We start from the raw sequence: 15,879 nt of genomic DNA, 5'->3' as shown, positions 1-15,879 counted from the left end.
AACAGTTTAACTGAATGAATAGGAAAAATGCAAAATATTAGAAGAAACAGACGTAAATTGATTGACATATTAGTGAAACACAAAAGTAGCAATATCCTTTTTATAGCTCATTTATATAAGGTTTAATAAAGGCATACATGTCAAAGAAACACTAATTTCAACCATGGGTTGTATACGACCGCACTCCGAGGTTAGGCATCATAGATAATCGAGGCGAACATATACACCATCAAATGCGCGGAACGTTTGAACTGGAATTGATCGCGTGCGATGTTGAACACGAAAACACGACGGGTTCGACCATTATTTCGCTGATAACGAAAACGAGTCAACACTTACATTTGTTCAAGCCATTGTATTTGCTAATTACTCGTATGTACATGTCAGGAAATTGCTTTCGTCATCTATGCTATCTGTGCCCATTATGCTTGGATGAGAACTGGAGTACGTTGACGTAAAGCTCGGTATCTTCGTTCTGAAGCGAGTGCAGCGGATCCATCCTCAGGCGTCATTCTGTGCTTCATCGGGTACGGGCTTCATCGGCCACTGATAAGACAAAGCTCTACTAAGCAGGAGAGAACTGATTTATTAACACCTGTGCCTACGGAGAATACGACCTATAATAGAAAGCATAACGGTTCGGGGTGTTATTTGCTTATGGAAGAAGCTAGCTATCGTCTTTACTCCAACATATTCTTAATTGGCGAGCTGGTTCCACACTTGGCTATGGACAAAGATGTAACCCGTATAAACTTCACGTCACGTACTAGAATACTCTCGTAATGATAATCAAATCTCCATAAAAGCCAAAGCCGCGTTTTAGTCATATGACTCAATATAGCGGGCCTACAAAAGTTCATTGTAGTCCATTAGATACATTAATGTGGTACGCCAATATGGGACAGCTGTTCCAGAAATAGAAACGAGTCAAAGTGCCGAGTGCTTAGGTTCTCAGGGAGTGCAACGTTTTTGTTTCGTGTCGTTCTTGGAACTTTTTCTCACCATTCAAACTTTGGGACACTTACGAATTTCATCAAATATCGATGGACTTTTAGCATTAGATTTTGTCCAAAAGTGCCCTCTTCGCCTGTTAACTCGTCCACATTGACCACTGCTCAACTTCTATTGATTCTTATATGAGATACTACAAAACGCAACTAATCGTTCTAGATTCGTTTTGATTTAGCTTCGAATTTCACCCGGACGCTCGTCAGACTGCCGTCGTGGATGTCACGCGTAGTCGATGGTGGTCCGCGAGGCCAGCAAACTTCCAACTATCGGCAAGTTTCAAGCAACTGTTGGGAGCGTAAAAGTTCCCCTCAGCCTTAAAATAATTACTATAACGAACCCGCGTGCGTAGACAATGTCGGCAGCTAACCATAGCACCAGTGGTGGCGGTACCTGACGCCCCACTCAATTAATTCACTGTGAAAGACTTCAGAATTTCTTTGGAGCGTCTAGCTAATGGAAATCTGTGCGTAACGACTAAAGGCAAAAGACGGTGTCAGGGGTGTCTACCGCATAATCGGTGGCACCGAATAAAGCAGTTGTGAATCACAGGTCTATCGTTCAAAAATACCCACGAAGGCTGTATTAATTGAAGTTCATTTATTTATTAAGCAGCGGGCTCGACTCCTTTGAAATTGCCCAGTGTTATCACTGTTGTAAGGCTGCGGGCACATAGACATTCATCGAATACGTCTAGAACCTATAAAGGGCTGTAAGCTCCGTGTGCTTTAGATTTGGGTGTTATATGTATAACTTAATTTAGATACACAGCCAGCTCTACGTGAAAAGAAAATGTAACGCATTTCTTTGTTTATTATTCAGAATTGACACTAGTTTAATTGATGTCGCACGAAACTGTCTCTCAAACGACCTATTGTTACACCCATTCTTTTGTAGGGAACACAATAAGATCTAAAATTTCTCCTTTCAGACTCTCTTTTAAGGTAATCACCTCTAATGATAGATACACCCAGCTAAACTTAACAATAGCAGTTGAATTTAGCTGCTGTACCTCTTTACATTAACAGGGTGCCGATCTGGAACATCCTGTTGAGATGAAATATTTTTACCTCGCCCTGAGACAGATTTGTTTGAGGATCGTAGATCCTTTGCTGTTACGAATGTCGTTAGGAGCTCAATTCGTTTGGGCCTATGAGCCCTTTATACATGCATCTTCCTCTATGTTTTAGCAGACTCCCCTTCCTAAAGCAATTTTCATCTCATTGGGGCCCTACCCTCTCTCCGCGCTTTCATTGGGCTTTTCAAGGGTCCATTAGCGGCTGCGTGACTTGGCGTTTGACGTCACGTATCTGTCATGGATGCTCCGTTAGAAGACAATCCCGTCTTGTTTTCTTCTATTGAGGCAGCGTGATGATAGCTTCGAGCAAAGCCGGTGCGGTGCCTTCACGCGGCTGTACGTATTTTTCTATGCATTAGACGCATGCGAACCATCGTGTGACCACGTTGTTCATCTGGATAAATAAAGACCTGCCTTCTCTGTATCTCCGCCACAGTACAATTACCCCACTTGCAATGGAGTCCAACCACACGTCCGTGCATCGGAATTATCCTTATTCGTTCTATCCGAACAAATCGCACGAAAGCGATGGCTCGACATATTTGGCTTCCTTGGCGCCTGAGTTTGAATGTCGAACGTAAGTCTGCCTCAAGACTGTACTGTCTAAAACACGGAAGCTACATTCTAGGTTGCTAAGTTTGGATATCTCGGTATACATATGCGCACTCAGGCCACAGTGCCATATATGCACGCGAAATAGGACACCCTCAGAAAGGTATAGGCGTGCCCTCGCTCACTCTTCCTAAGGCACATCCGCCGCAGCGAAACTGCAGTGCGCTCTATCACCGTTAAATAACTATGAAAAGCGAACTGGGTAATTGAGGCAGCAGGAAGTACAGGGAATACCATCATGACCACTACAACGATACCATCCAAAAGACGCTACGGCTGTTTTATTTTTTTGTTATGCCTGGATAACTGCTTTGTTGCTGTTCGTCGTAGACACTTGTAGTCGCGATGGCTGACTGTTGCTACGGCGCCAGTCAATAGCAGAAGGCCCAACAGCAGGACCAGGAAGAGTCAGCGGTTGAACTAGCATACGCAGTTGAGCACTTGCTATTAATAGCGTCTTTGGCGTTTTACCATCCTATCGCAGCAGACATCGCTGCGGTTGGTGTCCTTGCCGCCGCCGCCGTCGCCGAGTATCAGTGGCGCTAACTGTGATTGCCCTCTACTGTAGCATCTGCTCGTGCCATAACCCAGACAGACAAAGCAAGCGGTCTGAAATCACGACATGGATGGCTTAGTGCAACACTGAACCAAGCAACAGACGCGCACACCAGCAACGCTGAAACATTGTTCCAAAATGGAATACAAAAGAACTCTGCACATTACCCGACGTCGCCACCTACTTACTACTAGTCGTGTATCTGTCTCTCCTTCAGGTCACGGCAGCGGCTGTTAACGGCAAAAAGCTCCAGGTGACAGTATAGCATACGTAAGCCGCATGTTTCCATGTGCAGGCGGGGGGAAATGACGTGTCAGATGATCTGGAAGCCACACGCCTGCGAATACAACTCTGATAAATGAATATTCCACTTTTATTTCGCTGCCTCCATTTTTGCCCTGTCTTGCCCCATTCATGTGTTAGCTTAACATTTGACCTTCTACTTTACCGGGTTCAAGGACTCGAAGTGCCAGCTTACGGCCATAAGCATGCAGACGGGGTAAACACCTGCCCATTTCCTGATAAGAAGAACGCTGGTCTAGAATGACATACAGTCGTGCTTGACTGGTCGAGACATAAGCGTAGTGAGTACTTTAAGATGCGGAACGGCTGCCCGAAAAAGTAGGGAAGCTACTCCCCAGCGGCAAAGATGCCCCCGGGGACTATAATGTCGCGGCCCCTCAAGCGCTTCCGGACTTGTGGATTCCCTAAATCCACTCGTCTTTCCCCCCAAAAAGATCCATCTTTACCACTTGACTCTAAACCAGCACGTTCTGCTCTGTCTATGATTTCTTTTAATTTGAGTGATGCCTCTTGGGTCGAAGTGCTACACATGGCCATTTGTCGAGTAAGATGGGACGACAGCTTCGTTCGGAGGAATAGTCACAGATGATGCGTTTTGCAGACGCTGATTATGAGACGATGACATATATGCTTTCCAGATGGATCCGATAAAGCATAGTTTTTAAGGAGTGTGTCTAGACCTAAAACCATAAACTGTTTAGCTTATAGCGTATATTTGAGATCTGATGTTACGTTCGTAAGTTAACTGGAATGGTACGTGTTTAGTGACATTATTCCTTATTTGGTGAAAATTAATTAATTGTGCTCCATCAATTGTAGCCCTAGTCATCTCAAAAAAGTCTTTCATGAAAATGATAAATACAGGTAGCCTGTTAAAGTTACGCTGTGGAAATAGCGCATTAGTCTGATACCGGACGATACCGAGTTGAAGATACTGAACTGTCTGAATGAATGATTGGACTGAGATCATAACCAGCTTTCGATGGCTTACTTTTCTATTAACGGAAGCAAAATGTAACTTCGACTCATCGACGAAGATAAAAAAAATACGATATTTGCAGGTAAAGATAGGGCTTAAAGACAAGCAGAGTTGAATATGATAATACACTAGCTTTCAATGCAAACCATAAACCAATGATGGTTCTAACGGCTTGTAGACAACGTTCTACCGAGTTCAATGCTATCCTTTGAGTAGCATATAAGTACAGAGTAGTTTCACTAAATATAGTTCCAGCTGTGCTATGTTTCGGCTAGTTCATCAGCACTAAATATACTACTGATACAGGTATTTTTTCAATTTTTTATATATAAATATATATAACAAATAAATAAATAGAACTGCGTGTCAATTTTTTTCAGAGGCCACATATTATTACGTGGTTATCACAACTTTAGCCATCGAAAAATCTTGGGTTGATTATTTTTACCCGGGCACTATGGGAATCGATACAGGGTAGGTGTCAATACAATTAGTTCCAAACAAGCAAGCTCATAACTTAGTATGAAATGAAAAAAATGCTCGCTAAATATCACTTCTTTAGCGTATTCAAACTTCCGATACAAGAGCTGTGCAGCACACAGATCAACAATTTCGTTAATACATATTCTATTAACACTGAGACATGTGATTAACTTATGCAGAAGTAAAACGCCATTTCAATTAAGATACTGATAACACTGAGTTGGATTAGAGTATAAAAGCTTGCCTTTCACGGTATTGCAATAAAGCTTTTACTGTTTTTTCCTGACACCTTTGAGATTATTTCAAATTTTCGCGCCTTTTTTTCATACCTTTATTTAGACTTGAATGTACCACCTACCTGTAACACACGGTCCAAACCTTGGACGGTGTTTCGTGTCAAACCCTTAATAACGTTGTTTACGCTTTTGTACTACGCATAATAATTATATGACAAGCAAAAATTGACCCATTCAAAAATCACACGTACGTTTCGAAGCAATACGAAAGTCAATTTAAAATAAATTTTGTGATAAATTTAGGCAAATACTGATATAGTTTTATTCTATGTGTCGGAAAAGCTTAGCGGACCAATGCTACTAAATTAAAAATAGTGATGGACCGACTTTACGGAGAGGATTGAGTTCTAAATGAGTAACTATAGGCCGATTGGTTTCGCCACCACAAGCTTCACTAATAAAATATAGCGAACAAAATCGAATTGCGCAAACAGCAGCTGTACCAAAGCATCCTCCTGCCTTATACACGCAGACACACACACTTAAATACAGAGAAGATGCAGACTGAATAAAAAGACGCCACGTACATTGCCGTTGCTTGCAAAGTATCAACATTGCATCGTACTCAAGAGGAAGTTCTGGTATAACCTGCGCACATCTTGCCATCCATTTACATGATGTAGGCAACCTTATCTCGTAAACTCATCGGTATAATAATACTCAGTAGTGTCGTCAGCAGTGGTACGCAACGATAGACCACAGATAACCTAACTTTCTTTATGCCAATATCTATGACTGCATGCGCTCTAGCTGCCTATGCTCTCCGTTGTCTGTGGTTCTGGTTCTTTATTCAATTCGATTTTACCGTTCTCCTACACATAGTAACAGTCCGGTAACTGGCAGCTTGATCCATCACTGAGCAGTTGACTGGACTTCCAAGGCTACAAATACGGCCAAAACAAGCGTCGGCTGTTCAATTACACCTACAAACGAATCGTCTTCTGCGAAGGTCGGAAGATTCGGCCGATGGTAGGCGAACTTCTGGTTCACTACTCGTTCGATGGCTTGGGGGGTGTATCGTTGCGGTGGTGGCAAGGGCGTCATTATGCCGGCGATATTGCTCGTGTTGTTCGTATATTTAGGTTAAAGTTAATAGCTACAGGAAGAACCGCTAGAGTCCGCAAATACCGTGGGCTTGCCGCAATAGGTATAGATAAAAGAATGGAAAGGGTGGGCGCAGTGCGTTTTAGCCCCGGCGGAGGAATCCCTGTAAGACGTTGGCTTCCCCAAGCATAAACATCCGGTGCAAGCATAAACAAGAACGATGATGACTGCCTACTGTAAAAATCCAATTACGTTACCCCACAAAGCTCTCGTGGCCATGATGATAATAGGGCAAAATGCAAACTCGACGAGAGGGAAAAGTTAACGTCCTGCCCTATATCGCCATTATTTCGGGGGGTCCCGCAGAGTTCCGAAGTAGAGCTTTGTCAATGCGAGTAAGGGACGAAATCGACAGGAATGGGATGGGATGGGAAGACGGCCAATCCTCGCAACAGCACAGAGTTGGGGGTTCCGGAGGGCAAGTATTCCACACAGACCCATGTGCTGTGAATTATCGAGTCGGTCGAAAGCTGAAGAAGATGGCTGGCACGCTTTTAGCTAAGCTTGATCCACAGAATCGCAAGAGACAGTCTTAGGGTCGCAGTATTTTTGCCTCATCGTTTGATATGTTCTACTCGAATCCTAAGCCGAGCTGAAACCAATTATTGATATTGGTCAGGCAGGCAAAGCATCAAGCTAAGCAGGTATAGAGAGGAATACTTTCGAGGAAATCTAATTTCGGTCTTTCTCTTGGCCCTGCTTTTCAGCATTACCTTGTGCAGCCTTATTATAGTTAAGCTTTCATGCTGGTCAAGGAGAAAATACGTTTGGGCTAGAAGAACAGGGCTCCACATGTTGGTCACTTAGCCTTGGCAGCTAGACTCACGAGTAATTTATTCACGTAGAACACTTTCACATACCCCAGATCATCTTGGTTATACCATATATTTAGCATTCGTGCTGTCGTTATCATTTTTATGGTAATCTTGTCGTTTATCATAAACTAGAGACCACGGAAACATTAACGGTGCCGTCTTCCAACAGGGACAAGATATTGGCGGGTTATAGTTTACCACGATATAAGTCGCTCAGAGTGCCGCTCAGAGGAACGCTTAGGTTCTCGACAGTCGATAGATCGAGGACCGTCAGTACGGACCATTTTGGACCGTTCATATGTTAAAACGGCCGCTGCAAAACTTAATTTATGTCATGTCTAATTAAATTTATGTCAACTTCCCAGGCTTCTTTCTGTACCTATCCATCAGTCCTTGCTAACACAATCGATCATTAGATAAACCAGCTGTAGTAATGTCACAGGCTGTATGAATCGATTGTACGCGGCATTATTGTACCAAACGATCCGAATTAGAATATTTACGTGATAAAAGGCTGTTCGAAATTCGCGAAACTTGTGGTACATGCATGAGGGTGGCACATTAGTAGCTTTGATCAGTTATGATGCAAGGTTTTTATTAAGAATATGTCCGGTATCAAGTAGGCCATCGGAATATTTTGTTACGATCGATAATCAACGTGGCGAAGAGGGTATTGCTTGCCTGCTATATGGATACTAACAGATTGACCTGATGGTTCAGCGTGAGTATTTCAGACAAGGACAATACGAAAACATTACCCCTATCTAACAGTAAAACAAAGGGTTTAAATGTTTGGCCAATTGCCCTCTTCTTCAACCCCTGAGAAATCATCTTTGCAAAGGTTTTCTGCGAGTACTTAACTCAGCCTGCTTCTATAAAGCTCTTGCTATTTCAATGGCGTTTGTTTGATGACTTACTGGAAGCTCGTGGTTGAAAAAAAAATACTCTTTGACCATTCATGCCACAAATTTCTGTCTACTGCGAAAGTACATAACTATTTACAAAGCATTTTTATGTTAAAAAAGAGAAGTCCGCTTCTCAGTTTACCTGCATCTATTTAATTTTTTTTTTCTATTTCATCCAATCGTAACGCCACTTGCTCCATAAGTGTGTAAAGTGAAGCAAGATACAACTTTTTCTCCTAGCCAAATTTTTGTTCTCTTTGAAGTCTTACGCATATTATATATGCGCGGGGTCTCTGCGACAAGGTACGTTAATTTCTCACTTAACTAACTTTATGAATATACTCATGCGTAGCGTAAGTACTTTTGATCTGTTGAGTAATATTTTTCGAAATGTGTACCAAAAGACCAATGACTACAAGATTCATGTTACTGAAAGACTATGTAGGCTTGTGTCAGTTCCACTTTCGTATCCGTTCACGTTCCTTACCTTATCGGGTGAGTCGGCTGAAGTCGGGTGGTGTCCCCCATGGCTCAGTACGTGGTTGGCGGAATGATACAGCCGGGCAAGAGTGGCGTTACGCGAAGGGGGCAAAGAATGGTCGAGTGGAATGAGAACTCCGCCGCCGGCACCTCCGCTACCGCCGACCCCCACGACACCGCCGATACAGAGATCAACATCGACATCGTCCAGACATTCGCCCCCGTAGTATTCCTTTTTCTAAGAGCGGTTTTAGAAGAACACAAAAAAGAAACAGAGTGAGTAACAAGATGTAACGTATATAGTTAGACTTAATTATTGCAAATCGAGAAATGGGTCAAGCCTGAATTGTTGCAATATGACTGTTATACGAAGTCACTGTCACAGCTATTGACTATCTTAATGAAATTCTGAATTCAATGAAACAACTTTGTAACTTGGCCGAACGAATTATTATTATTACTTACATATCGTGCACAAATGCCGTAATTATTCATAGTACAGGGTAACTCGAAGGTTACTGTATGGCATGAGCAAAAATACGACAAAGAAAGCCTTATTTGAAATCTTCAGCAGATTCAAATTCGATTTTATAGCCACCGGAAACAAAAACAGACCGAATTTATCCTTTCAACGATAAAATAGTTCATTTAACGAAGACTCCAATAATAATATGCCGATATATATGCCGTTAATGGCAATTCCGTAGAAGTGTTTCTAAAATAAACCCCTTATTGGAATCCCCCAAAGGAACGCGTTTACTCATTTTCGCATGATAATATAATTAAACTTATTATTCAACATTCTAAAACTTAGTCGTGGGCAATTCAAATTGTTCAATCTTCTCCAAGTTGAAAAAATGTGCGCTCCATCAATACGCCAGAGGATTTCATTTTGATCCGATATTAAAACATATTGGTATTAACTTGTAAACTTGAAGACCGTTTCTAAGTTTAAAAACTGTTACCCAATTGAAGAAAAAATCAAGATGGCAGCTGAAAGCCTCACTTGTTTCGAAATCATCTATCCTGATATTTGTTCTTTGTAACTTAGTTGCCGATTTACTAGAAACCACAGATCAGCCTGTAATACCGCTAGTGATAGTGTCACTTTCCTCATATACTTATTAAGTCAGCGCCTAAATCCCGATACTTAGAATGACCAAAAGACAAAAATCACACAACATCGCAGCCCAACGGGTGCCTAACATTTACTTAGCACGTTTCTAAGTAGCTAGTGCCGCATGCGCTCTATTTTTCATTACAATATTATGTTAACTAACGTCCATTTTCCATGGATGGTCCAAGTAGGTACTTCAATCCTCAGGAAACTTCATAATGCCTAAACCGTGTCCGCTCCAGGGATCGCATGTATACGATGCAAGTCGTTCACGATTCTATTCGCGTATTGTTCAAGCTGCGCTGCCTATGACTTGATCTGGGTTGACTCGTTTGCTTCCCACAACAACAGCAGCTCGCATCGCTTCTCTTTTTAGAAGCAGGACGATACTGTTGAGACGAAGTAAGCAGCCGGATCCGGCCGGGCCTCACAAAGACTACTTCACCGGTCGTCGTCACGTGCAATGTCGACAGACGATGCACGTACAGACAGAACACGAAATTGTGCCGTCGGGCTGAGCTGAGCTTGATCGTCGACAAAGTTTCACTGATAAAAATAATGATAATGTGTGTGAGTGTTCGCTTTTAGCTATCGGCACGTGAGGGACTCTTCACACGCAAATATTCTAACATAACATACTCGCATCAAAGAGAATTAAATGTCTGAGCTCATACGCATAGAGGTAATACTCTCCCAAAACGGTTCCGTAGCGAAACGGTTTCCCGAAAATAGCAGAAAGGAGTAGTAAAGCTCGGTTTGCTCCTTATGATCGCGTCATGACTGGAGTACCAAGACGCACGTATGTTCATAGTTGTACCAGCCAGGTCTAATCGGAATTGAATTTCGCGCGTTGCAGACTGAGATAGATTCTGCGTTTTCATATTAGTATTTTCCCCTGATTCGCAATCATGCAGATCAACCGTTCTTTTTTACCATATACGATCGGCGAGCATGCGCTGATCGGGCAGTGAATGAAGGTGAAGTTAAATGCATGACAAAAATTCATTACTTTTTTATGCTTACGTACATTTTGGGCCGCTCCGAAAGTAAATATTCGAAACGTAAAAGACATTGAAATTTCTAACAGAATACTTGGCAACATAAAAAACAAGCTCACGTCAATGAAAGTCTAAACATTACAGTTAGAACATTCAAGGCTGGTCGAGCGTATGGAGGCATGACGCGTCAAACAGAAACATCGAGCGACATCTATAGCGTGCGTCTTCTTTAACCGCATCGCCATGAACGTTCTAACGCTTGCTAGCGAAAATACGCCTTTTATAGTTAATTGGACTTCAGCGGGCCTGACAAATATCTTGTAGACATTATAGATGATACGATTCGACCGGCAGATGTACTCTAGTAAGAATAAGATGGCCGCCGCATGAGATGCGACATCTGTGACGATTTTGTGGAAACGAAGTGCTGGAGCAGTGCAAAGAAGAAATTACTTAGATTAATGTAAAACAGCTATGTATGAATTAAATAAACAAACAAACAGTTCTTGTATGGATGCTATGTCTTGCAATATAGAGTTGTTTAAGTCTGATCTTAGCTAAGAACGTTCATATATTCCGTCAGCACGACAACGTTAAGCTAGCAGAAGCTTTCTTAACAAAGTCCACGAAGGTGGAATCAATTTATTGCCGGATATGCTTTTCGTGTTTTACATCCGTTACTAGAGCTGTTATATACTACTTCATACGACTGGGTTTTTCAGCGTGAAACAGGCCGTGTGTGTGTGTGTGTGTTTGTGCCCGAATTTCTGGATTCGGGCTTAGATAACCTTGCGTAACCCTATAGCAGACAAGCACGTAACTCTCTACGTGTAACGAAGACGTTGCTGTTCGCTAAAAGGCGCGTAAGTAGGCCATTGCTAATGCAATCGGTTCTAAGGCAGAAAGCGTTACGCCATAGAAGCCTAAAAGTCTGAAGTGAACTGGATACGATTTGTAGGATATTTTGAAAAAAGGGCAATCGACATTGTTTTCTGATCGGTCTGAGAAATTTGTAATCTGCTGGCCACGGAAGTGAACCAGTGCTATATCCTCTATGGATATTCTCACTGCTCAATTACTTCTAAATAAAATGAGCATACATCAACCAGAATCCTAGAGCAGGTTTCAACATGAGACTAGCCCATCATTAGGTGAAACCATCACTCAGAAATTCACTAGATGAAAACAGTTGCACTGGTTTAGTATTAGTTCCCGTGATAGCGTAGTTAGTGTATAACGTATTGGCTCGCTAAGCTCAAAGACATGTTGTAATCGAGGTTCGAATCCGGGCAGAGACAGACATTGGGAGCCAGCCGTCTGATGGAATGCGTAACGGCGATACCAGGCGTAGAACTCGAAATATAGAGGGTTCATACTTGCATCTGTGGGGCGGGTAAGTACGACTAAACACAAAAACATACCATATATATACTGCTACATAACCAAGCAACACGAGTGCTGCAAGCGTACGTACGTAAATAATGATAGTCTGCCAGTGAGACTGTATACGACTAAGGATGTAAAAAATTAGATGCTCCGAACCGACCTATGGCCATCGATTACGTCCTTATACGTAATATCATACTTGTCTAGGCAACTAGCATAAGTGATAATAATTACACTTGTAATGCACAACTCGAAAGGAGATGTACACGGTCAATATGCCTAACACAAAAATACTCCTTCATTCCTATAGCGGAACACGGGTCGCAATTCATCCCAGAAATCAGGTGTAAAAACACCTTTTCTTTAGTAACATCTTAGTATCAAATATTCCTCACTATACGAAGCTAGCAACACAATAGACTAGCTCGGTCGAGATGTCGGGAAAAAAAATGCAGAGAACTAATATACTTACTGGCCTGTACACTGTTACTCAAGAGGTCTCTAAGAGCAATCGGTATTCTAATTTAGATAATAGCATGACTAAGGAAACAGCAATTGAAGAACAGGAGTTTCTCCATAATCCAGGCTATTCCATACACGAGTATCAAAAAAAATTGAAAAGCTGCATGTTCCCCTCGGCAGTCTACATGTACCTTTGCTATATAAGCGATGCAAGAAACGTAATATCAAACACGTCCCCAAATCCTTTCTAGTCACGCTCATTGATTGTTTGAAGACTAATTAAATGCATCCTGCCTACGAGATAAGCAGTACGGCTTCCTAGCAAAGACATTTACGCGGACAAGCACTTTAGAAATTTCTACATTAACCCTGTCCGGAAATGCGCTAAATGTAGGGGAACTTTGGGGATTTCGAAGCGGCCTTCGATAGCGTACCGCTAAAAGGCGTACAATAGCCCGAATGTCTAAAAATCGACGGTCGTCAAAGACCCATATTCCGTGTGCTCTTAACTTTTGAAAAGGTACTCACAAAAATAGTAAAACAGAATGAGAAAACCAGAAAGGCGATACTCATAAAACGCTAATTTGCTGCCGGTTCGTTTTATACTCTTTGTAAACGATCCTATACGTCGACTGGGAGGGCTTAAACAAGAAAGCATGTGCATGTATACTAATGGGTTGTGTAGAGTAGCAACCAATGTAAACGACCTCCAAAAAGCCTTTGGCCGACCCCTATCTAATGGCAGAATAGCGGTGGATGACAACCCTCGTACTTGAGTAATGTGCGTATAAACGCCTTTGGGCAGTTGATAGGTTACAAGTGAAACTTCATACTCTCAGTGCAGTATCTCGAGCTGATCTAACGACCAGGACAAGTAAGCTTGATTTCAAATGAACTTCGATGAAAATTTCATGTATCATTTCCTACATAGTTTTTCAAATTTTATTCGTTTGTGTCCGAAGCCAACAGAATCATATAAAAATAAAATTCGAAATACAATTCATATCAGATAAGCTTAAATTAGCAGGACCAATTTAGGACATATTGACATCCACAAGTGTTCCAAACTAGCTTACGTGTATCTCTTGACAAAGTATAGTCTTCTACGTTGTGATATACGCTGATCAAATTTGCTTTCCATATGTATGTATCAACTTTGTCTACATATATAATTATGGCTACACCTGTCAATACAAAACAAGATGAGGTTATTATATTGAAAAATAAACAATAGTTACTTGAAAATCATTTCCTTCGTCGCTTTTCTTTTCCCAGTGTAATTCTTAAAAAGCGTTTCTTTCAGCAACGTTACATGCATCTGGACGCTAGTACCAGTATAGAAAAACCCATCAAATAAATTACCTTCTCTTGTTTTTGCAGAATTGTCGTGTCCTGTTTTCGGACAGTTGTTTTTTTTTCACTTTTGATCCTACTGCTGCTTGGAAAAGTGAAGCCGCAGCATCCGAACGATTTAGCGTCATTATCTCGACGTTGATTTTCAATTTGTGCTAGCTCAGCGCGTCGTTCCCGACTCATCCACATGCTGGAGCAGGCTCGATTGTTTCGCATTATTGATACCCAATCAAGCATTTTGTCAGAAGCTGACGTCTTACGGATAGAAACGGACCGACAAACGAATCGCAGTTAAGGGCAGGCCGGACAATAGCGGAAAACTTTTTTTTAGGCTCAAGGCGTGCAGTAAAGCGTCGCGTCGTATTGCATAATATTGTACCGCATTTAGTTAGCTTTCGAAGCGACTGTTAACGAAAAGATGTCTCGAGTAATTGTCGGATGTAGCTGCAACGTTTTTACGTTTCGAAACCGAACAGCGTTCACTACAGTCACCGTCGGTGTAATTCCAGCTACACTAAGCACCGTAGAAAAACATCCTTGTCCTCAACGCCTTTTGAAAAATACTACCAGTAACCCCAGTAATTGGTCGCTCGATCTGGGACGAGGTACGCTATTGCCATACACCATAACCGTCGTCGTTATTGTTGTCGAATAATACGTTTCCCGTTAATCATTTTTTCATTTCCACTTCGTTCTTATTCGCGCGTTGTCAACTTTCCACGTCAGAATGAATGGATATCGATACTAGCTCACTGCCAATCACTAATTGCAGGCTGCGCGTTATTTGTCCTGGATCCAAATATCACGCATTCAGATATCACGACGAACGATGCGATCACAATTAGGTCACAGCAACGTCGTCGGCATCAGCACCACCCACACGTCACAGCACTCTCAGTGACAGGTACATAGAACGCGTAGTAACCTAGTGAAGACCCGTTTCGCACCACGGTTCCAACAGGCACCATTAAGGGTCCATTTGTGTTATGTCTTCGACAAGAAGGAATGATTTTACGGAACCAGCATCAGCAGCAGCGACATCGTTCATCCACAATCTGTTATAGAAGTTCGCAGAAGAACAATATAAGAGCATAGTAAACTGTTGTGTTATCCTATTTGCGCCCAGGTTCACTCGGGTACTGAATCTTAATTTGCCTCTATTAAAACTGCCCGCCAATTCAGACAGAGCGCTAACACAAACATTTCGGGTTTGTATGTCCGGTGCTATTCGATTAGTCAGGAATCGCGTCGGACGACTGTTCCTTTTCCACATCAAACGAACTATATATGTCCACGTCCGGATTCGAACGTGGGCCACTTCACGTACCCCTAAGTTTAGTAGGCAAGTACGTTACCACCGCACCATTACGGGGGCAACCTCATCCTTCGGTTTAGCCTCATCTGTTCTCGTTTCCTGCTCTCGATGAAGCTGCGACCATTGCAAACTGCCTAGCTCATCTGCTGCTTATCGCTTTATCCATTCATCCGCCATTAGACAACAATAGAGGTCTTGGCCCAAGCGCGACATTCAGCCTCACACTGTGGCTGGTGCCACAGCCAGTGGTAGAGCTTAGACAAAACAACAACGTCGTCGTTGAAAGGACAAACGCGAGTCGCACGACTACTGTTGACGCTGCCACTGCTACTGATGAACTCGCGCGGTCTAAAAGCCGCTGTCGCTAGTGACAACCTATCGCAGTTAAACAAAGAACAGGTAGACAGGCACATTCCGTCAGGGAGATATACCTAGGTGAATGTAGGCTTTTATCGAGTTTCGTTTTTTTTCTTAGGAACACCATGGCGGCTGAAGCAGGTAAAGGTAGGCAACCGTTGGCAACTAACATGGCAGTTACAGTCTTCTGACTAATGCGGTCTGCCCTCGAGCCGTGACATAGACTGGCTTATGGCCGTAGGCGCTGGGTTATTGGCAGCGGGTCTCAGAGA

At 42.4% G+C, this 15,879-nt stretch overlaps 1 protein-coding gene across 3 annotated transcripts in view; it reads right to left on the bottom strand.

Moving 5' to 3' along the window:
* Positions 1 to 15,879, bottom strand: part of dlg1 (MAGUK family member discs large 1) — a 133,204-nt gene that overhangs the window by 73,855 nt on the left and 43,470 nt on the right. For 2 of the 3 annotated variants that reach the window (XM_022787664.2, XM_022787666.2), the window contains exon 5: positions 8,627 to 8,857. In XM_022787664.2, coding sequence (XP_022643399.1) covers positions 8,627 to 8,857 — 231 coding nt within the window. Of the gene's footprint in view, positions 1 to 8,626; positions 8,858 to 13,944; positions 15,457 to 15,879 lie in introns of those variants that run through there. The other variant, XM_086976601.1, reaches the window with a different exon arrangement.

This window comes from Varroa destructor, unplaced genomic scaffold (assembly GCF_002443255.2).
Source record: "Varroa destructor unplaced genomic scaffold, Vdes_3.0 BEIS01000001.1, whole genome shotgun sequence".
Classification (NCBI taxonomy): Eukaryota; Metazoa; Arthropoda; class Arachnida; order Mesostigmata; family Varroidae; genus Varroa; species Varroa destructor.
The sequence above is the reverse complement of the archived record's forward strand: the minus strand, read 5'-3'. Positions and strand labels throughout refer to the sequence as shown.